Source organism: Polypterus senegalus, chromosome 8 (genome assembly GCF_016835505.1).
Source record: "Polypterus senegalus isolate Bchr_013 chromosome 8, ASM1683550v1, whole genome shotgun sequence".
Lineage (NCBI taxonomy): Eukaryota > Metazoa > Chordata > Cladistia > Polypteriformes > Polypteridae > Polypterus > Polypterus senegalus.
The window spans coordinates 7906569-7929754 of record NC_053161.1 but is presented as its reverse complement, the minus strand read 5'-3'; the positions used below and the strand labels follow the sequence as shown (position 1 = coordinate 7929754).

Here is a 23186-nt window from a genome sequence, read left to right as displayed (position 1 = left end):
TTTATTTATGGTTACTTTTAGGGCAGTCTGTATTACAGGGCTGAGCCTAAGATTGTGACAGGGGGCTCTGTTACAGGAGTTAAGCAGCATGTCAGCCTAAGTGCACACCTGGGACAGCTAGTGTGGGTATTCTGTTATTTCCAGTTTGGGTAAAAATGTTATAAACTTTGCATATCTTTTTAATATAATAAGAATTTTACTTGTTTATATTTTTAAATTGTCTTTTCTTTTTCATTCATGGCTCCTATATGTCCTGTTTCCTGCTTCATCTTTGGGTCCTCAATTGGTCAAACAGAGACCAAGGTTACGGGCTGTTTTTGCCTGAAAATGCACATGCTTAGTAGAGTTTGGATGGAAATGTACTATTTTGTGCTTTGATTATTATGTAGTATTTATCACAGGGCTGTATTGTTTGCAATTGATCTTTTATTTGGTAAAAATATATTTTTTAGTATTGTAGCATTGGCATCGAGCACCAGAATGAATGGATTCTCTGGCTCACTGACCTCAAAAGGACTGCGTGCCTTTTGCTGCACTAGTTGGACTGTTCAGAGTTACCGTTTTTAAAGGCTGTCAACCTATACTGTAGATGATGTAATGCCAGCTCATTGTTTTGGTGACTCAGCCCTGGCTGATGTAACTTGTCCAGCACCACTGCATAACCTTCCCTCCCTTTAAAGTCGCCGTCCCCAGCAGCCACTTCCAACTCTTCTCTCCCACTTTGGTCATGCTGTCGGTTACAAGAGCACATCAGCAGGGTTTGTCAGATGGCACAGCAGGGATGTTGAGTGTTGCACTGGCGGGTGGTAGAACTGGGATGTTAATTGCTGTGCTGTCAAGCGCTGCAGCAGAGGTATTCAGCAGTGGTCAGCTGTAGGCAAGCAGGTGAATCTCCTTGTGTGGAGATGTAGATGTACCGTTATCTTTGCTGTTTTACTTTACTGAACTGGATTTCAGGTCTGGGTGTCAGCTTTGAGACTATCCCTTCATGGCCGCTTGACAACGCCTCTAAGATCTGCCTTATCCTTTGCCTACTCATTTTTTCACCGACTCTACTTCTCACAGCTCACTTGCCTTTTTCCCAACTCCATGAGCCTGAAGCTCCGCTGGTGTCTGTGCACTCAAGCTAATGGACCTTAGCAGATAGAGAAGTGGTGGTGGAGCTGCAGTAGTGTCAGTCTCTCATCTGCCTCCATCCCTGTACTGCTGCTGCAAACGGCACTCCGGATTACAGACCTGAGCCTCGAGACTCTCCAGCTTCTTCCCCAAAGAGCCAAACAGGTTGATTTTAGGTCGTCACACCACAAAGCACTGTAGGTCTTCTTAATGTCCTGCTTTTGACCCCAATGTAGCGTCAGTGGCAAGTACCAGAATGGATGGATTCTCTGCTCTTTACATGACTCTTTGATATGACTTACTATCCTTAAAAGGCCCACTTCCGTTTTGCTGCACTAGTTGGAGTTGTATAAGCATTTCTGCTATTGATGATGTAATGCCAGCATATTCTTTTGCGACTCATCCCTGGCTGCTGTAACTTGTCCAGTGCCATTGCAGTATATTGAGTTGGGATGTTTTGATTTGAAGAGTCAGTGCCTTTGTAAAGTAAGGAATGACTTTAGTTTATGGGGTGAGTGGTATACTCCTGTAGCACTTCAGTAGCACAGTCTGGGTAGACAAATATTCAGGCTAAGACTGAAAAGATATACAGGTGCCGGTCATAAAATTAGAATATCATGACAAAGTTGATTTATTTCAGTAATTCCATTCAAAAAGTGAAACTTGTATATTAGATTCATTCATTACACACAGAGTGATGTATTTCAAATGTTTATTTCTTTTAATTTTGATGATTGTAACTGACAACTAATGAAAGTCCCAAATTCAGTATCTCGGAAAATTAGAATATTGTGAAAAGGTTCAATATTGAAGACACCTGGTGCCACACTGTAATCAGCTAATTAACTCAAAACACCTGCAAAAGCCTTTAAATGGTCTCTCAGTCTAGTTCTGTAGGCTACACAATCATGGGGAAGACTGCTGACTTGACAGTTGTCCTAAAGACGACCATTGACACCTTGCACAAGAAGACACAAAAGGTCATTGCTAAAGAGGCTGGCTGTTCACAGAGCTCTGTGTCCAAGCACATTAATAGAGAGGCGAAGGGAAGGACAAGATGTGGTAGTAAAAAGTGTACAAGCAATAGGGATAACCGCACCCTGGAGAGGATTGTGAAACAAAACCCATTCAAAACTGTGGGGGAGATTCACAAAGAGTGGACTGCAGCTGGAGTCAGTGCTTCAAGAACCACCATGCACAGACGTATGCAAGACATGGGTTTCAGCTGTCGATTCCTTGTGTCAAGCCACTCTTGAACAAGAGACAGCGTCAGAAGCGTCTCGCCTGGGCTAAAGACAAAACTGCTGCTGAGTGGTCCAAAGTTATGTTCTCTGATGAAAGTAAATTTTGCATTTCCTTTGGAAATCAAGGTCCCAGAGTCTGGAGGAAGAGAGTAGAGATACAGAAACCACGTTGCTTGAGGTCCAGTGTAAAGTTTCCACAGTCAGTGATGGTTTGGGGTGCCATGTCATCTGCTGGTGTTGGTCAATTGTGTTTTCTGAGGTCCAAGGTCAACGCAGCCATCTACCAGGAAGTTTTAGAGCACTTCATGCTTCCTGCTGCTGACGAACTTTATGGAGATGCAGATTTCATTTTCCAACAGGACCTGGCACCTGCACAAAGTGCCAAAGCTACCAGTACCTGGTTTAAGGACCATGGTATCCCTGTTCTTGATTGGCAAGCAAACTTGCCTGACCTTAACCCAATAGAAAATCTATGGGGTATTGTGAAGAGGAAGATGCAATACGCCAGACCCAACAATTCAGAAGAGCTGAAGGTCTCTATCAGAGCAACATGGGCTCTCATTAACACCTAAGCAGTGCCACAGACTGATCGACTCCATGCCACGCCGCATTGCTGCAGTAATTCAGGCCACAGGAGCCCCAACTAAATATTGAGTGCTGTACATGCTCATACTTTTCATGTTCATACCTTTCAGTTGGCCAACATTTCTAAAAATCCTTTTTTTGCATTGGTCTTAATTGATATTCTAATTTTCCGAGATACTGAATTTGGGACTTTCATTAGTTGTCAGTTATAATCATCAAAATTAAAAGAAATAAACATGTGAAATACATCAGTCTGTGTGTAATGAATGAATCTAATATATAGGTTTCACTTTTTGAATGGAATTACTGAAATAAATCAACGTTGTGAGATTTTTGAATTCCTTTGAGACCGTTCCCAATGGGGCGACACGCCGAATCACGATTGACGAGTCTGATGTGAGCTGCTTGTCTGTCACCGCGGCAACTGTAGGTTCCCAGCCCCCCGCAGGTTCACAATGTCATAGAGGCAACTGCAAGCTCAACACCTCTGCACGCAATGTACCTGTTGCCCGATGGGTGATGCAGGCAACATTATAACTTGGCCACTGACCTAGCCCCGGCCCTTCTCGTTTGCTGTGTCTGTGTGTAGTAGGAGTGGTATATCCCACTGCAACCTAGCTGTTCCTGTTTTGAGTTGAATAAACTGGTTTTGCTGAAGTCCTTAGACTCATCCTTGCCTTTGGGTGCAAGGCAGTGACTCGCGTCACATATGTGAATAATGGAGTGCCTGCTCATACCACTTTATCTTGCTGACTCAAGGCTGCTGTTGTTCTTGTTTCAGTTTCAAGAAACTGTGAAGCTCCTTAACGTTACTGTTTTCTAGCTAGTTGCATTTGTAAGTTCGAGTCCCCATTTCACATTATAAAATAGTGCTTGTTGGGCTAAACAGCCTGTTCACATTAAACGTTCTCCTCAAGGCTGGCTCCTCCCTCATAGTGTTAGGTTAAAGTTAGGTAGACTTTATTATCCCAGAGGGAAATTTGTTTGCAACAAGAAAGTATAAAACATACGGCATTATTAGGCAACTACATGAAAATAGCCATAACAAGTCTAGCCAAATCAATTGGCTTTGTTGGCATACCATACACCATATTGCAGCATACAGTGGCCCAAAAAAAAATTCCACAAAAACACAGTGAAAAACAAGTAAAGCAGTGGTTCTCAACTTTGTTTTTCTCATGACCCAATTTTGTCTTCTTTTGAGTCTAATTTTGTGTAACCCACAAATGCTACAGAGCATCATCCAGGAGATCCGTTTTCCCTTGTAAGATGGCCATTGATCGTTGTACCTTGTGTTCCCCCTTCGAGAATCATTGGCAGTCGTCATCCCTAGTCAGCTTTGTCCCCTTGCCGGCAACAACCTATCACAAGGCATTGCGCAAACCATTGGCAACACTATACCATTCAGAAGTATTGTGATTCACGGTTCAGCACGGCCCAAGTTCAGACATCACGTGACCAATAATAGTAGTAGTAACAAGTGTGTCAAATGAAGGGGGGGGGAGGATGGTTTGCACAGAATTCAGAGTCCAGACTGCCAAGGCAAAGGGGTAGAAGCTGTTGCTGAGCCTGACAGAGCAGTTGAGTAGAACTATCCATCCATTATCCAACCTGCTATATCCTAACTACAGGGTCATGGGGGTCTGCTGGAACCAATGCCAGGGCGCAAGGCAGGAAACAAACCCTGCACACACACACCAGGTAAATTTAGAATCGCCAATACACCTAACCTTCATGACTTTGGACTGTGGGAGGAAACAGGAGGAAACCCACGCAGAGAGGACCCGGGAAGCGAACCTGGGTCTCCTAACTGCAAGGCAGCAGCACTACCCACTGCGCCACTGTGTCGACAGAGTAGAACTCCCCCCCCGTACAATGAGGTGAGAATGGGAGAGGTAGGTTTGCCAAAGGAAGTGGTGATCTCAAAGGAATATGGTGCTCTTGACCAATTTGACCACAAAGCCCTTAATGCGTAGTGGGATGCGGCCAGCATAGGCCTCGTCAACCATTCTTATCATGTGCATACTCACTCAAGATTAGCACAAAGAAAGATAATTACCTTAAACAGAACACAGTAATAATAATAATTCAGAGTTTAACAACATCCATACATATAACAGAGTTAATAGTACTTATAGCTCTTGGTACAAAAGAGTTCCTAAATCTGTTGCTCTTTACCTTTGGGAACATAAATCTGCAGCCTGATGGCAACAACTGAAATTTAGGAAGCAGAGGATGGCTACTGTCTGACAGAACTAATTTGACTTTCTTTCTAACTTTTTTGTAATACAGCGCAGTGTCAGAGGTATGCTGCAAACCAGTATTTTACTTCTGATTTGTATAATGTTGTTAAAATGGTTTATATTCTTAAGGGCGATGTTGTTGAACCAACAAATAAAAGCAAATGTAATTATAGATTTACAAATGTAATGGCAGAAACCTTGATCTGGTTTCTTGATATGCCTGAACAGGTTTCTGACATTCATTAACCGTTTATGATATTTCTTTAAGATGAATGCTATGTTTTAATATGGAAAGTATGATACTTTATCCTAAATGACTATGTGACAGCTAAGTCTGATTTTTCTTCCACAATTTAAGCAAATGAAAATTAGAAATTAATAGCACATGAAAGTAAACCTAATAAACACATGAATGCTGAGTTCACGTCAAGGTGAGGTGACTGCAGTCACTTGTCTTAACACTAGAATTACCAGAACGTATGAAAAAACTCTTAGATCTGTCCTACCTTAAATCACTTTGCACCTCTCCGTCAGCGTCTTTTGTCCTGTAAATGTGTCGATAAGCAGCAAGCAGCCTACTATCACATCCCCCCCACCGTCACACAGTTTTCTCAGCTCAAGTCTGTTTCCCTGCGTGTCAGTTGCTTAGGGTTGTATAGAGTGAGAAGTCAAGCAAAATGACACCTTTTATAAATACTATATCGTTATTTGGAACACATCCAATTCATGTGTGTTCCGCATCTACAACGATCTATGCATAGTAAACACATCATTAAAATAGAAAAGTTTTTCATGTTTTAGTAATAATTGTCAAAATGTAGACATGTGTATAATGTGTGAAGCCTGAATTCCAAATATCAAATACCGTAAACACTTTCACAAAAGATACAAATATAACAGAACAAGTGCACTTCTAAGATGGAATTAAGGCATTATCAACTGATTCATACACAAAGTCTACACAGCAACAGGGAATTTCCTGTTAACACAATACATGTCACACAAAACGGTGTCATCAGTAATGTAACAATAATAAGCATAACACCGACTTCTATACCAATCAAACGTAAAACAAATATTCAGAGTGAATCAAAGTAACTTTAAATTACATGTGAATAGATCTGAATAGCTGCGCTACCCATCTAAGGTGGGTTGACAATCTAAGCAATCAACGTAGACTGTACAGTGTATACATCTGTGTTATATGCTGTTTGGTATGGGATTTGTAAAAGCAGAGTTATTGTTCCTGATGTGCCATCTATTAGAATGATAAAGGCAATACATTTTATTATTTAAATGTTTGTGACATGCCATCTGTTGAAATGACAGAGACATAGCAACTGGATGGACACACAAACTGAGACACAGACATTTATCCTTATATTAAGGTGGATGAGGCAAGTCTGCTAAGCTCTTTGTTCATCAGTATGGTGGTTCACTATTGGCTTTGTACAGTGTGGTATTACCCCATAAAAAACAGGAGCTAAAATTAAAGAATTAATTAAAGCTATTAGCCCCCCATAATCAACAGAGAATTTCTTTTTGCCTTTGCCTATGAAATGATTCTGTTTTATTACATGTCTTTGAAAATGACCAACCCTAAACATTCTGAATTGCCACAGCGCACCAAAAGATAGTGTTGTGATGATTCCTACTTTAAAGCTTCCTTGCTTCCATGCTTCTGACCAGATAAGCAGAAGTCATCTACAGAAAATGGGGCTAACAAGTGAGGTTTAAGAATGCAGGTCAGCTTATATATACATCTCGTAACATGTGAGGGAAAGGTCTGTCCCTTTCAGGGTCTGACCAATGTGTTTCCAGAAGTTGAAAGAAGTTGAGAGTGGCACAACAACCCAACAATTCTCTACTTCCACCTCCAGTCAAGAAGATGAAGACCAAACCGGGAAGCCACAGCAACTAAGCTACTTGTCTCTGCTGCTATATAGTATGTGATGAAGCAAATTGTTTTTATCTTTCTTAACCTTCATATATTTTCATTACTTTTACTGTACATTCAAGCTTAAATAAGATGTCTTGTGACCTTTGACAACCAAGAACCACATCACTCGTCAACATCAATCTAGAATTGCTCACCTAAAAATTTCAGTAGTACCTGTAGTATTTTATAACCTGAAAAATAGATGTAAAAACTAAAATAAATAACTATATTATTAGTAAATAAGGTCTCATAGTTTAATGTTGCTGAGGGAGAGTGTGTTTGTAAAGGTAAAAAAGAAACAAAGCTACTGGTAAAAAAATAAAAATAAAGTGCATAAGACAGAAAGGAACAGTGAAAGGGTTGAGGAAGGACTAAATTTGGTCATTTTGAGAAAATCTGCTTTCTGGCTTGCAACTTTTCTGATTCTAACTCTGACTTCCCATTTAGTTCTTGTTATCTATTCTAAACATAACTGCCCTTTCAACGTGCTTTTATCATCTAATCTAAATTGCAAGGTGTAAATCATTTGTTCCCATTTTTATTTGGCCTCACCTCCCTATCTGAGAGCTGTGGAGGTACAACAAACATATATAAAAAGTGTATGTATGTTGCTGTTCTGTTTTAAATTTTAGTACCTCCAGCTATATTTAACAATAGATATTAGTTAATCATTGATAACACATTCAAAAATGTAAAGGTGTTTAACTCTAAAATACCTGCTCATAACCTTGCCATGCCGAGACCTGTGGGATGTCCTATTTTGTATTTAGACTTTAGTTTCTTAACCATCACTTGCCTTAATTCGGAGTTTCTGTTTCAACATTGAGATTTAGGCCTACGGTTAGGGTTAGGATTAGGATTAAATATTCCAGGAGTTTTATTCATCTCGTTTCTGCATCTCCTTTGTCCAGTTCAGGGTTTGAAGAAAAACTAGAGCCTATCAAAGCTGTATGGGGTCTCATTGAATCATTACAGTGGAACTTGGACGTCATACCGGCTTGGGCAGATTTGTGGCAGATGAAATTTAATGTCGGCAAACGTAAAGTATTACACATAGGAAGTAAAAGTGTTAGGTTTGAATACACAATGGGCAGTCAGAAAATCGAGAGTACACCTTATGAGTAGGATTTAGGAGTCATAGTGGACTCTAAGCTATCAACTTCCCGACAAGCCATTAAGAAAGCTAACAGAATTTTAGGTTATATAGCACGATCTGTGGAGTACAAGTCCAAGGAGGTTCTGCTCAACCTTTATAATGCACTGGTGAGGCCTCATCTTGAGTACTGTGTGCAGTTTTGGTCTCCAGGCTACAAAAAGGACACAGCAGCACTAAAAAAGGTCCAGAGAAGAGCAACTAGGCTGATTCCAGGGCTACAGGGGTTGAATTATGAGGAAAGATTAAAAGAGCTGAGCCTTTAAAGTTTAAGCAAAAGAAGATTAAGAGCTGACATGATTGAAGTGTTTAAAATTATGAAGGGAATTAGAACAGTGGATCGAGACTTGTATTTTAAAATGAGTTCATCAAGAACACGGGGACACAGTTGGAAACTTGTTAAGGGTACATTGCACATAAACATTAGGATGTTTTTCTTCACACTGAGAACAACAGACACTTGGAATAAGCTACCAAGTAGTGTGGTAGAAAGTAAGACGTTAGGGACTTTCAAAACTCTATGTTATTTTGGAGGAATTAATTGGATAGGACTGGCGAGCTTTGTTGGGCTGAATGGTCTATTCTTGTGAAGATTGTTCTAATGTCTCTAAAGCAACTGTTCACATATTTTCATCTACTTATCTAGTGCAGGATATGCGAAAGTAGGAATTTCCAAGTGCTGGACCACCACACTCTCACATAAACACACCAAAGATGTAAGTTAAACCTAAACTTTACATCTTTGAAATGCTTGAGGAAACTGAAATATCAAAAAGAGAACTCAACCAGACACCTTGAGCATGGGAAAGGTGCTATATAAATAAATGTATTATTATTATTATTATTATTAACATGTGGAATTCCTGTACAAATTCCACATAGACACTGCCCAGGGATGAGAATTTCTGGGTTTGAATTCCATGCCCATTTATTGCTTGTATGGCGTTTGCACACTCTCCTTATGTCTGTGTGGTTTTTTTTTTTGGTTTTTTTTAAACGTGAATTTTTCTTCCACAGCCCAAAAACATACAAACTACTTTTAAATTGTCAGGTATGAGGGAGCAGGCCTTATGATGAGCTGGTGTCCTGTCTGCAGCTGCTTCATCCCTTCGACTTGATGTTGTCATGGCAGGCTCCAGTTCCATTTGACTTTGGATAATGTCAAACTCTTTTTAGTTTTCCACTGTCTGCACTTGAACTGGGAATTTATAATTCACTGGGGTCACAAAAAAGAAGAGTTTGGGCCACATATGTGCATTCACTCAAGTGGGTTCATTTGATTTTACTGTTTTCAAGGCAGTGTGGCCTAAAGTCTAATGTGGTGACCTGTGCCAGAAGGATGTCAGTTTATTCCCCTTCCCTAATTTGATGTGTGACGCTGAGTTGCTCAGTTTACCTGGCTGCATTTACAGTGAACAAATGTGGATACAATTATGTTATTTGTTTTTAATATATAGGTCACTCTAGGCAAATGCTTTAATAGACATAGGTCCTCATAGAAAAAAAATATAGTGTAGGCAACATTTTAGATAGTAATAACTTAATTTGCATAATTATAAAAAAAAGGGAACTGAACAGTTGGGGAGAGATCTAGTAGGCTGCAGCCAGCCACTTACCAGCAAGGTGATGAAGAAGTTTGGATCTCCTGTAACAGAGCAGCATGAGCAGGTAAGAAAACGTTAACGTGTCTGATAGCAAGGAGCAAGTGGGTTCAAAGTGGAAGGAAAAAAGAAAAAACTACAAAGTCAGGGACAGACTGAGCTGTTTAGGGATGTTTGTTTGATATGAAAAGTAGTTTAAAATGTTCACAAGAACTAATAGAAAAAAGAAATGTAAGCTGCAAAGATGAAACTAATGGTTTTTTTTAATAATAAAACTGTTAAAACCAAATAAGTCAGCTAGTTAAATATTATTGAAAATGTAAAGGCAGCAGAAATGTATATCCAAATTAATATATTGATGGAAAAGTATAGAAAAAAGGACAGTTGCCCACAATAACATGCAGTTGACAAGGCTGAGTGAAACACTCAGCTAGTTCATGCAATGTAAATTAGAACCATCATCCATTATAAAAAGAAACTCTGCCTTAAAATGTAACCGCTGAGCAAGGACATAGAAACACGGTGGAAACAAGTTTAGCAGACGGGGATTCACTCAGCCATCCCGCTCTACATAGACATGTTTGTATGAACAAAAATGATGTTTTTTAACCCCAGTTTACTTCAGCTACCTATGATTAAAGTGAAATTGTCTAGTAATTTCTCTATGCCTGTCTGTCAGTTTGTCTGTTATGATTTCATATAGCATCTTTAACAGGGCACAGCATTACAAGGCGCATTGAAAAGTATCTGGTCTGCATTCCTACAGTTGAACCACCAGTGCTGAGTAAGGGTGAGAAATGTTCCCACTTGTAATGCAAAAGTTTGGGCGTCCTGGTGAAATTGCAAGTTTTGCTTCTTTCAATGAATCTGTTAAGTAAAAAAAACAAAAGCCTTAAAGAGTCAACGGGAAGAGCACCTAAATATTTGAACATGCCAGGTAATAATTAATTCAGTTCAGACCTTTATTGTCATACTACATGCAATTACATGTGAGAGATCAATGCAAATTCAAACACTGAACCACACCAAGAGCAGAGATACTGTACGCCATACTTCACCTGTACGCTGCAGATTTTCTGTTCACAGTTTTTTAGTGAAACACACAATTAGTCCACATCGCCATAGCACTCCGCTTAACACATATCACATCTACTAGTTAGCTCTTTTTAAGGAGGGTGTTATTATGTTAGCATGCTCATCACGGATAACTAAAGCAGCTCACTACTTTTAGTCTCTGTACTCAATTATATTACAAAACTGCACATGGACATCATGACATTGTACTTGGAGTGAAATCTGATGATATCTACTGTATGAGCACAGCACCCAGACAGCTATGGGTGAATCAAAAGGGAGTTTGTGGTGCTTCAAGCAGAAATTGTTATTCACATGTAGGGAATGGTGTTGTAAAAGAAACCTCAAAATAAGGAGGCCTTGAATAAAATAATTATGAGGACTAAACTAAATATGTAGTTTATATAAGGTTGACTGTTTAACAGATAGCTAGTTAAGGGAATAAGGGTGCAATCAGCATGTGAGCGTGTATGGCAGCCTTCCATCAATAACACGAATGGAAGATTATACTAGCTTCTGATTAAGATTGGTTTAACACTCACAAGAATATAAGGAGAGCTATACTTGGCCAAAGCATGATACAGTTGGGGTTTCCTGCAATTGACGCTTGTCCAATTTTGAGAATGAGTGAGTGGGAAAGCATTTTGTCCTAGGCGGTCTGTCAACCATGTTTCCATAGGTGAGCTCTGGGCTTCTATACACTTTTGCAATTTTTAGGCCTTGTCTTTGAACACGCAATCTTCAAACATGAATGTGGAAAGCTTGAACCCAACACACACAGGAAGACACGGAACATCTTAAAACACACACGTTTATTTACACTACACCAGAACACAGCGCACCAATCACCATTAAATAGTCCTTTCGACTCCTTTCTTCTCTCACTACCTCCTCCAACTCCTCCCAGGCAAGCTCCGTCCTCTTCCACCCGACTCTGGCTCCTGGAATGGAGTAAGACGGCCTCTTTTATTTCTTCCCTGGATGTGTGCCAGGCGCTCGATGACGTACTTCCGGCAGCACTTCCCAGTGTGGCAGTAGTGGTGCCCTTGCCCCCTTGAAGCACTGCGGGTGTACACCATCCTTGGTCCGGCAGCACTTTCTGGTGTGGCGGAAGCGCTACCTTCCAAGCCGGGTGCCCCCTGGCGGTGACCACTTGCCCCAACCTCTCTGGCCCCCACACAGACCATGGCAGCTGCCCTCTGTTGGCCCGGGGAAGGCATTGCTCCTCTCCCGGACCCTACAGGCGTCCCGGCTGGGCAGGACCCCCGGCCATCTGCCACAATGGCTACAACCTGTTTTCTGACAAGCATGAATAGTAAATTGTACACGGTTACTGCTGAGGTTGCTTGCTTACCAATATCAGTTTGAGAAGCCCTGAAATTGGCCATAAAACTGATCTTGACCAAACATGGCACATCAGCATTGTGTAACACTTGACTTGTCTCATCTCCCTGTCAGATTCACTTGCATTCCCATTGTAAATAACATATCGTCTATGAATAACCCTCACAGATCACGCTAGCACGCTTGAAACCTTTGCCTATACTGTGGGAGTAAATAATGTATTCTATGGAGACAAACATACAGAGAGAACATGCAAATGTCACACAAACAGTGGCCAAGCTATTGAATCCAACCCCAGACTCTGGAGGTGTGAAGCACTGCAGCACTAAACACTGCACTGCCATGACACCCCAAGTAATAAAGAGCCTACATACACAAACACAGTGTTAACTATCCTGGCTAAAGTAACCACAGTGGGGGGAAACAAAAGCAAGCTTCCTGATTTAATATGCTGGCTAGAGAAAGATAAATTATGCAAATATTACATCCTTATCTTTGGTCAAGTTGGGGGAAATACAGAAGAAGAAAAAAACAGAAGTATGAATTTGGTGTGTCTGCTGTGTGGCAGTGGTGTGTAATGTACCGTTTAATGTGTTCATCTGTCCATTGCAGGTAGACACTTTGTACGGGTCAGGGTCACAGAGAACTGGAATCAATCCAGAAAGAACTGATCACAAAGCAGGAGCCTTCTGGTCTGTTCTGATCAAAATCTTTGGTGCAAAATCCAATCAATTTTCATTTTTATTTTTGTTGTGTATGCGTATGTCCCTTAATGAGTTAAATTTGCATTGATCTTAATTGACATTCCTGTTGTGGGTAATTTCCAGTTGAATGTTAGGGCATGGGAGATTAAAAAGCGAAAAGGAAGTTCTTGCAATGGGGATTTTTTTCCTGCTACTGAGCGAACGCAATGAGAAATTGACACTCTTTTGACAGTTATTAAAAAACTAGTTAAGAATCACTTCTCAAAGTCTATGTGTCTTCAATTAGTTTTATAATTCTATTGTCATATTGTAAGGATAAAATTTTAAACTTTTATTGGAAAAACTGCTGTTGCCACTGATTTGGAGTTTGGAGGAATAATTCTAATAATTATACCTTACCTTTGCAAATTGAAATCTAGACTTTAATATTAAGTAGTAATGTTTTTCATTTTTTTATTTCAGCTCATTCTATCAAATAGTTTATTACAGTAGACAGTGCAGTAGACCACTTGCTAACATTTTTACCAATTTGATTTCCTTTGATAGTCTGGTCAGCATTTATGGACCGTTGTTTCAGTTGTGTCAGTTTAACCTGGGCTTTCTCTGGGCACTCCAGCTTGCTCCCACACCCTATATTGACTCTACATTTTTCCCAGTATGTGTGGGTTTGTTACATGACTGGCACGCATCCATGGCTGGCTCTTCAATGATGCCCTGGTGCAGAAGCTTCTTCAGATATTTTTAATGGATAAGGCAAGATCACAAAATGGAATGAAGCAATCTCATCCAGTATACAGTAAATAAGGAGAAGTTGAGTGACAACGCAAAAATCAGAAAACCGCTTGTAACACATTAAAACTATTTGTGATGGATGAAATCCTTCTGAGACTGCATACCTACACAAATGAACCTAGCAAGGTTTTGTACACAGAAAATGCAAGAATTACAGAAGTTCTCCATTCATCCATATTGAATCCACTTAATCAAAATATTAGGGAGGCAGAGTCAATCCCAGCAGCTTCAGACACAAGGCAGGAGTTCAGTCACATCAGAAACAGAATCGTGCATTTTTTAACCCACTTTTTTCCCCACTTTTAAAAATCCAAGACTGTCCTGGCAGGAATGAGCAAAGGCAGGATTAGGCAGCTCCATCTCCACTTAGAGCCTCATACAAATCCACCGACTCCAGCCTTGGAAATACTGAGCTTCAGGCACAAGGAATGAACCAACCCTGGATGGGGTGAAAGTCCATTATTCATTATGTAACGCAGCGGTGTTGAACTCCGGGCCTGGAGGGCTGCAGGTTTTCATTCTAACCTTTTTCCTAATCAGTGAGCAGTTTTCACTGCTAATGAACTTCTTTTCCCTTCATTTTAATAGCCTTGTTTTTAAAGATTCAGTCCTCTGAATGTATTCCTTTCTTCATTAAATGACAGCCAAACAGAAATGAAATGTGAAACGAGCTGATAGATGACCAGCTAAATTGGGATTTCAAACTCCAACCAATTTCACTCCAACCAATCTCACTTAATGAGAAGCCAATTCTTGCTGTTAATTAAACCCGTTATTTAATTCCACAGCTTGTTGCTGCTCTCATACAGCAGACATTTTGAAAACTGTTGATTTTTCTGTTGTTTCTAAGAACACCGTCAAGATGTTTTGGTGAGCTGAGAGATCATGCTTACCGACAACCATCACTTTTCTTTATTTTCAGATATTGTGTGATGTGAGCTGGTCATGTGTTTAATGTGTCTCATTATTATTTGACTGCTAATTAAGGAAAAAGAGACAACTAAAGGGGTCTGAGTCAAGTTAATTAAAACTAAAGAAAAAGAAGTTAATTAGCAACACAGACTGGTCCCTAATGAAGAAGATGGTTAGAATGAAAACCTGCAGCCACTGTTTGACACGAGTTTGACACCCATGATGTAATGGGCCTGATCATAAGTCTTTTACCAATAGGCCACGATAGAAGTTAATATCTTTACAATTATGGCATACATTCATTGGCCACAGAAACTTCTGCCATTGAGCAAAACATTAATTATAAATTTAGTGGCGGATGCCTCGGACACCCCGACAATGGAAGGACCGAGGGGAGAGTCTTTTTCAGGACATTTTATTCCCTGGACCGATAGAGGGCAGCCCCCTTGGAAGCTCAACCCTGTTGGGACTTGTGGCCAGCACCAGTGGGCACCTGGACATTTGCTGGGCCCTGTTTGACAGCATTTCCACCACAAAAGGAAGTGCTGCCAGAAAAAGGCTGTTGGACACCTTGAGTTTTTCCGGGTGTCTTATAAAAGGGAGCCAGTCGCCACTATTCAACAGCCAGAGTCGGGAGGAAGAAGGACAAAGCCTATGTGGATGACTGGAGGCGGAAAGACTGTGCTGCAACTGTTGGCATCATTTGTATTGTGCTGAGAATTATGGAGCAAATTAAAAAGTACTTCCCCACTGTTTTGTCTTGTTTGAGTATTATATTGCTCTGCTTTCCCCTTTTGTATTATTAATGTGTAGCCTTTTGTCAGAATGCCTCACATCTCACAGACTTACCACTGTTCATAAGGTATTGTTCCATATGACTTCGCCCCACCTTCCCTTCTACTTCTGCAACCTCAGGCAATTAGGTGTAGTAAAAGACAAGCAGGAGATAAATTACATTTTAAATAATGTATTATTGATAATATTCATAAATACTAACAATACACAAAGTACATTTGAATATTGGCAACCATACAACCTGATAAATGCTGATATGTAGATTCAGGCGGCACACAGACTTGTTAGTTATTTAAAATGTCTCTAGTTAAGTCCTAATTTTCGGTCAGCTTTCTTCAGAACAGGCCACATGCCTGTCTCGGTATGACTTCCAAGCTGTGCTCTTCATTGTGTTGTCCTTTTCAGTTTATGGTGTGTGAGATGCTCCTTCATCAATTGGTAAGAGAGAGAGGGTGAGGTAAAGCAAGCAAATTTATAAATTCTCTGTCCACACCCTATAGCCAAGAGGGGGGTCATAGTATTGAATGGCTTCAGGCAACCTTAGAAAAATGGGGATACACAGTACCTTTCACACCTGCCCCCAAAACCATTTGCTGTGCTGATGTTTGCCAGCTAGGCAGTCTGGTTTTCCCATGGAGGTTGATTGAGAGAGCCCTGCAGAGAATCACTTGCCAAACTGGTTTGAGGCACCCAAAACCCTGTCTTAAAATTATAACAAATTTCACACCACAACACCCATGGAAGAATAAAGGTGTGTGCTGTGCTGGAACTCGTGTCTCTGCCTGTCTGTGTTGGACTAGGGCACAATCTAAAAAATGGACGTTTCACCACCAACAACAGTAATTAGTTTTAATCACATCAGCTTCATGGTACAATCTTTCCTGAGAGAAAGATCAATCTGTAGAAAATCCTGTGGTAAGCAGGGGGTCCTGTTACTTCGTTACTTTGTGTTGGCTGGTGTCACACATGTGTGCTTGGGGTTCACCTTCCTGGCTTTGTTGAAATAACCACACCACAATGAAAGGGGGCTGCAGGATGACACCTAGCACTCTCCATCAGCTCCTTCCAGTTGTGGACACAATAAAGATGGACGGTCCTTAGAACAGGGTGCTTGTTATTGCTAGCCATTCAAAGGAGACGGAGCTCCTGCTGATGAAAACTCTTGTTACCGGAGTGGCTTTGCTTTTGTTTAAGTCTGCTTGTTCATAGAGTGGTTTTCTTATTATCATTTTTTTTTTGGCTATACTCCTGTGAATTAAATAGGTTGAGGCAGCTGATATCCCAAATCATTCCTTTATTCACCATATATACAATTGCTTGTATTAATAATTTGTCATTTTTCTCATACCCCAACTTACTCCCCTGAGAGTTTTGGGCTCAGAGTGCAAGGTCAGCTATTTGTACGGCACCCCTGGAGCAACTGCAGGTTAGGAGCCTTGCTCAAGTGCCCAAAGAAGTAGCATTCCTTCTTTCACTGACAGCATTCAAACCAGAAACCTTCAGGTTATTAGCCCAGATTCTTTAGCCAGGGAGCCACCACTCCACCCAGCCACCAATTATGATAAAAAAATGTGTGTGTGGTTCATAGGGTCCATTAGCCTAATATTCATATTTTAGTGGTGTATCTGTTAGTTATCCTGGCAGTTCTCTATTGTAGTAAACCTCTGCCTTACATCCGCTACTGTTGACCACATTCCTAAACACAGATGTTGTAATAGTAGTATTCTCTACAAAATGTTATGATACTGTACATACTCATGATTGTTTTATGCAAATGTTTGAGCACTCTGGTCATACGTAACAGTTCACCGGATTTTTGACATGAAACAAGGTTGACAGAACCTGTGCAGAGTATAAGCATAAATGTGTTATAATTGTGCCTATTTTTATGCATCGCTGCTGAGTTAAGCTGTGAATATGGAAGGTGCAAACATTTGGGCATCCTTGAAGAGTATTCATTAGTAATTTTTCATTTAGAAATTTGATGAAGTATTTAATTTGAACAGAATATGACTATAACTGTGTATTATACTGAAGTTGGCCACTGCAGCTACCAGGCTAGCTAGTAGGCCATTTTTCTTCTCAAGAAACTAAAATGAAATGATAAAATACATTGTCAGTTTTTGGTGCCCCATTTGGTTGGCATGGTGTTTATAGCTGAACATGTGAATTCTGTACTTACAATTTTTTATTTTTTAAAGTGGTATGGACTAGGGCTTGCGAATAATATTACTCTGTCTGAATTTCAGAATGATCTCTCATCTTCTGTGTCTTGAACTGTTGGTCCTGCTGGCATTAGGAACTCAAGGCAATGATCAAGAAGGAAAGACCACAACATGCAATATCTCCAGAAACCTAATCAAAGATCTCTCCAACCATAATCTAAAAGAAGTGCCAAAAGACTTGAACCCAGACACACAGTACTTGGACCTTTCTTTCAATACCATAATAACCATTGCAAAAAAAGATCTGGCTTCCCTGTCACAACTTTGTGTCTTACAGCTATCTTACAACAGCTTGGTGACCATCTCCATGGATGCATTTGAAAATAACACAAAACTGGAGATGCTCAACATTTCCCACAATTTTTTGGACTTTATCCCACACTTGGCAATACCAAGTCTTAGAGTCCTTGATTTGTCTAGCAATATTTATAGGAATTACACTTGTGGGAGCTCATTTAAGAACATGACACACCTCAATTTGCTTGTGCTTGGAAGTCCCGAAGCTAGATCCGTCGCTCTGCCTGACTTTGTGTCACTCCACCACCTGAATCTAGCATATATGCAGTTGGGGGATAAGGCAGGATTGCAGCTTTATGAAGCTGGCTCTTTTACACAACTCCCACACCTTGTGGAAATGACACTCGTTGGCCCGTTGTGTGATAAGACTGGCATCTTTTCCAGTGTCCTTCAAGACCTTGATAAAATAAATGTTCAGAGTTTAAGACTGGTCAAGCTTATTCCCAAGGACTGTACTGTCTCTACAGAATTGTTTGACATCCTAAAAGATCTGAAATCTTTGAAAAATCTCTCTTTTATAGACTGCTGGTTCAACAGCTCAGTAATGACCAAGCTTGTCTTTTATGTTGTTCAGTCTCCAGTCCAAATTCTTACCTTGTCAAACATGACTTATTTTGAGGATACCTCTGAAGGACTCCAGTTTCACGGAGTACCTGGCTTGAATCAGACGATTAAACTGAAAGGTCTCGTTATCGAGAATGTCCTTCATTATCAGTATAAATTCCCAGTATTCAACATGAGTGCTTCCCATTTCTTTCAGCTTGTGTATCTTAAGTTCTCTGGGACAGGGATGAGCATATTACCGTGCAACTTAATATCATCTTTACCTTCAATGGAAATTCTTGATGTCTCAAACAATCTCTTAACAAATTATGGCTTTTGGTGGTTTAATTGTTCTCACATACATAAGTTTCCAGCATTAAAACACCTTAACCTGAATCGGAACAGATTTAAAAATCTTGATTTCATATCTGAGAAGATTCAGCTGATTAAACATATAGAAACTCTGGACCTCAGCTTTAATTCTTTATTGCTTAGTGGAAAATGCTCATGGCCTTCCACTTTAACAAGAATTAGCTTGAGTAACAACAACCTGGGGAATTCTGTGTTCAGCTTTCTGTCTCCATATTTCAGAAGTGTTAACCTTACAAAGACTGGGATTACCGCCATACCATTTGATGTGCTTTCCCAGATGCTCAACCTAACACACCTCTACTTGAGCTCCAATAGCATTAGTACGCTACCAGATAACCTCCTTGTGCCGCTCTTACAGGTGTTTCATGTGGATCAAAATGCTATCAATGTTATCGGTAGCAGTGCCCTGAAAGGAATGCCAGATCTCAAGGAATTGAATGCTGCACACAACCCCTTTAGCTGTAAGTGTGAGCTCTACTGGTTTGTTGTCACCTTTGACCAAAGCCGCCTTCTTCACTGGCCATGGGAGTACACCTGCCAGTATCCTCCAGACATGGTGGGGAAATACCTGATAGAATACAAGCCTGGTAAAGTAGCATGTGAAACATGGATTCAGGCTTTAATTGGAGTCATTTTTCTTCTTGGTATTAGTCTGGCTATTGGTGTACCCTTTTATAAGTTTGATGGACTTTGGTACCTCAAAATGCTCTGGGTCTGGATAAGAGTAAAAATAAGAAGCACTAAGGAAGCAGAAAGGTTGGGCAATGCTAATTTCCTCTACCATGCATTCATTTCCTACAGTCAACATGATTTCACCTGGGTAGAAAACTATCTTCTACCCAATCTGGAAAAAGCAGGTCTTAAAATCTGTATCCACCAGCGGGATTTTGTGCCAGGAGACTGGATCATAGACAACATCATCAACTGTGTTGAAAACAGTTACAAGACACTGTTTGTTCTGTCCAAGAACTTTGTCCAGAGTGAGTGGTGCAATTACGAGCTCTTCTTTGCCCAGCACCGCGCTCTCAGCATTCAACAGGATTCACTGGTCTTTATACTCTTGGAGCCAATCCCCTCTGACTCCCTGCCCAAGAAATTCCTAAAGCTGAGGACCCTCCTTCAAAAGCAGACATACCTTGAGTGGCCTGTTGAAGGACGGAAGAAGCAAGTCTTCTGGGCCAGTCTCAAAAGAATGCTTCAGCAGGGCAGCAGTTACATGCAGTTGAGGAGGACTGCTCTTGAACTGGCAGATTGTTGTTCTAGCTTGGACACTCTCATTTAACCGATTTTTAAAGCTAAAGACTTAGTACGAATATTACAATATTTACGGTAGATATGTTCTACTTTTAATGTTATTACACTGGAACAGATTCTGTTGTACAATAATCACAAATTTCTTTCCAGTGAGAAGATGCATGACTTTATATTAGAAAACACATGTACCCAGTTTGAAGAAAGCCAAAGGTAGTGCTGTCCAAGACTGAGCCAAACGTTCAGCACTGTGGCTCATTGGGCTGCCCTACCGCAAATTACATTTTTCTAAAGCTGGTCAGCTAGTCTGTAACGCTTCTACAAATATGCTTATCATTAGACATGCGGATATTTCATATGAATTAGTATATTTCAGATTCTTTGCTTTAGCACAGTTGCAAAGTTAGTTTAATATTAGATCAAATTTGATTGTATAATGGAAATTGAAATGAATCGTTTAGGGACATTATTAGAAAAGTGGCTCACGAGAATCTAACCTTGGAAAAAGCAGAGCAAAGAGATGAAGAAAGAAAGCAAGGAAGATGCTGAACTTCAGCTCTGAAAAACAGAACAATGGGGGAAATTTTAGGTAGAGAAAAAGGGAAATTAGCTGTTCATTGAGGTTTTACACAATTATTAAACAAATGGAGAAATAAACACAATTCATCCCATTTGTAGTCTAAAATTACTTGACAAGGCTTCAACACAACCAACACATTTCCCTAAATATTTGCTGGGGATTTATTCACAAATAAAGAAGGTGATAACTCAGTTAAAAGACTAAGCTTAGTAAGGTGGCCAAGAATAAAAAGCTTATTACTGATATATAATTTGAGTTTGGTGGCAACCTTGTAAAAGATTTGCTATGCAGAATCACACATATAAAATTTAAAGGAATACTCCACCCAAAAATCATTTCTTTTCAAGTTACTTACCCAGTGTGGTTTGTGGCGATGGCTGAGAAAAAAAAAAATGAACACATTTTCTGATAGCAAGGGCATCAATGGAGACCAACACTAGACAACTAACAATATGAACACATCCATGACAAAAATATCTAACTTTAGTTGGGTCATATAATTCACATATCAAATTATCCAGTCATATGCTTACAATGTGTCAGACACATGCATTGTTTTGCTAAAAGATTGTTGATAAAAATTATTTTCGCTAAAATCAGAGCAGTGCACACAGAAGAAATGCTGTCAAACAGGAATGAGCTTTGGAATTGACTCTTGAATGAGCATTAGTAACGATTAAAACAGTATTTACCGACAGAAGGAGATACTGTGAATCCTGCGACACTGGGCCACACTCTATAATGTAGGATTTTGTTACATTGGTGTTGATCACTAAAGAAAAATTACAACAAAAAATGTTACATTGTATGGAATAAGCATATCACAAATTAATAGTAAGTTTGTAATAAATATACTATGATTTATTAACATAAACTGTGTATAAGTCTGTGTTTTTAAAGCTTAAGAAAAAGATTTTAACTAATAGTACTGAGGGTGTTCAGTGTGCTTTGCTTACACATCTGGGGCCTCATGTATAAATGGTGCGTATGCACAAAAATGTTGCGCATGAATGTTTCCACATTCAAATCGTGATGTATAAAACCTAAACTTGGCGTAAAGCCACGCACATTTTCATGGTAGCTTCAACCCTGGCATATGCAAGTTCTCCGCTCGGTTTTACAGATTGGCAGCACCCAGCGTGAAAGCAGTGCTTTTGTTCCTGTGTGGTTTATCTTTCTTTTTTAGATCCACATCCCTGACACGGCTTTATGAAATACACTGAAATTAACCGCATATTGTTTATTAGTTTAAGGCATCTGATTGTAATTAACCTGTAACAATATAATGGTCCACGGAATGGCCAAGCTATTCTAAATACAATAGCTGGTTTAGCATTGTTACTCTCACTGCACTTTCTTCTCCTTCTTCTTTCAGCGGTTCGCGTTAGGGGTTGCCACAGCAGATCATTCTTTTCCATATTACTCTCACTGCAACATTCAGAGTATTTATATCACTCTATCTGATTGGGGAGTCACAGCTCTACAGCAGCTGATCGGAAAGAGAATTAATGGTATACAGCATCAAGCACATGCTGCCTCAGCCATGCTGTCTATTGAACTGCTCTCATACAGCAAACGCTTCATAGCCTTTCCTCGCGGTTCAAAAACAGTTTCATCCCAAGAACAATAGTCCTAGGGTGTTGTACCGTGTTAGCCATTATGAATACAGAGAAAAGCCAAGCAAAATGACACCTTTTTAGTTAGCCAATAAAAGGTGTCATTTTGCTTGGCTTTTCTCTACATCCCAAGAACTATAAATGCACTCAATCAGTTCATCAAGCGATTTAGATTGATTTGCATATTCAAAGAGGTGTAATTCTGGGAGGAGTTGGGGCGGGACAGCAGGCGCATGCAACATGCGTTACTTTTCACGCTGACCAAGATTTATGTAGCAGAAGAATGTAGAAGTTGGCATATTGTTATACTAAGGTTGTTATAATATTAAGAATTGTGTCACTGTATCTGTGTTAGATCTCTTTAAATATATTTTTCATTCTTTTGCTGTGTAACATGCCATGAAGAGCTGAGCCAGCTTTAGCACAGAATGTCAGCTTTCAGAATTGCTGGGCTAGGCAAAGTATAAAGACAGACAAGAACAGCTGTTGTCAGCCCTAAAAGGCCTAAGTGTTACATGATCTGACTGTCTGATGCTTAGCTTAAGTTTGTCTACCTTGTTTGGCATTGTACTGGGGGATTTGGTCGTGTGGACACAATATAAAAGAACGCTGGAACCTTGCCAAGCTTTGAAGACCTGCGGGAGTGGAAGCCATAGACTCCAACGCCACCTCCGTTGTGACAGAAAAAGCAATTTCTACACGATCAATCCCCACGGTTCAACAGATGAAATTTGACTGGTCTTCCCTGTCGTTTTATAGCAACGTAAGCCGCATTAAACAAGTTAAGTATATTCGGTCTT

General features: G+C 40.1%; 1 protein-coding gene across 1 annotated transcript; it reads left to right on the top strand.

Annotated features, from left to right (window-relative positions):
• The first annotated feature begins 9883 nt into the window (after positions 1-9883).
• On the top strand, positions 9884-21606 carry LOC120533736 (toll-like receptor 6). Its single transcript, XM_039760657.1, has 2 exons — positions 9884-9948; positions 17752-21606. The coding sequence occupies exons 1-2, from the start codon at positions 9941-9943 to the stop codon at positions 20219-20221; spliced, it is 2478 nt and encodes an 825-aa protein (XP_039616591.1). The 5' UTR covers positions 9884-9940; the 3' UTR covers positions 20222-21606.
• Positions 21607-23186: the final 1580 nt, after the last annotated feature.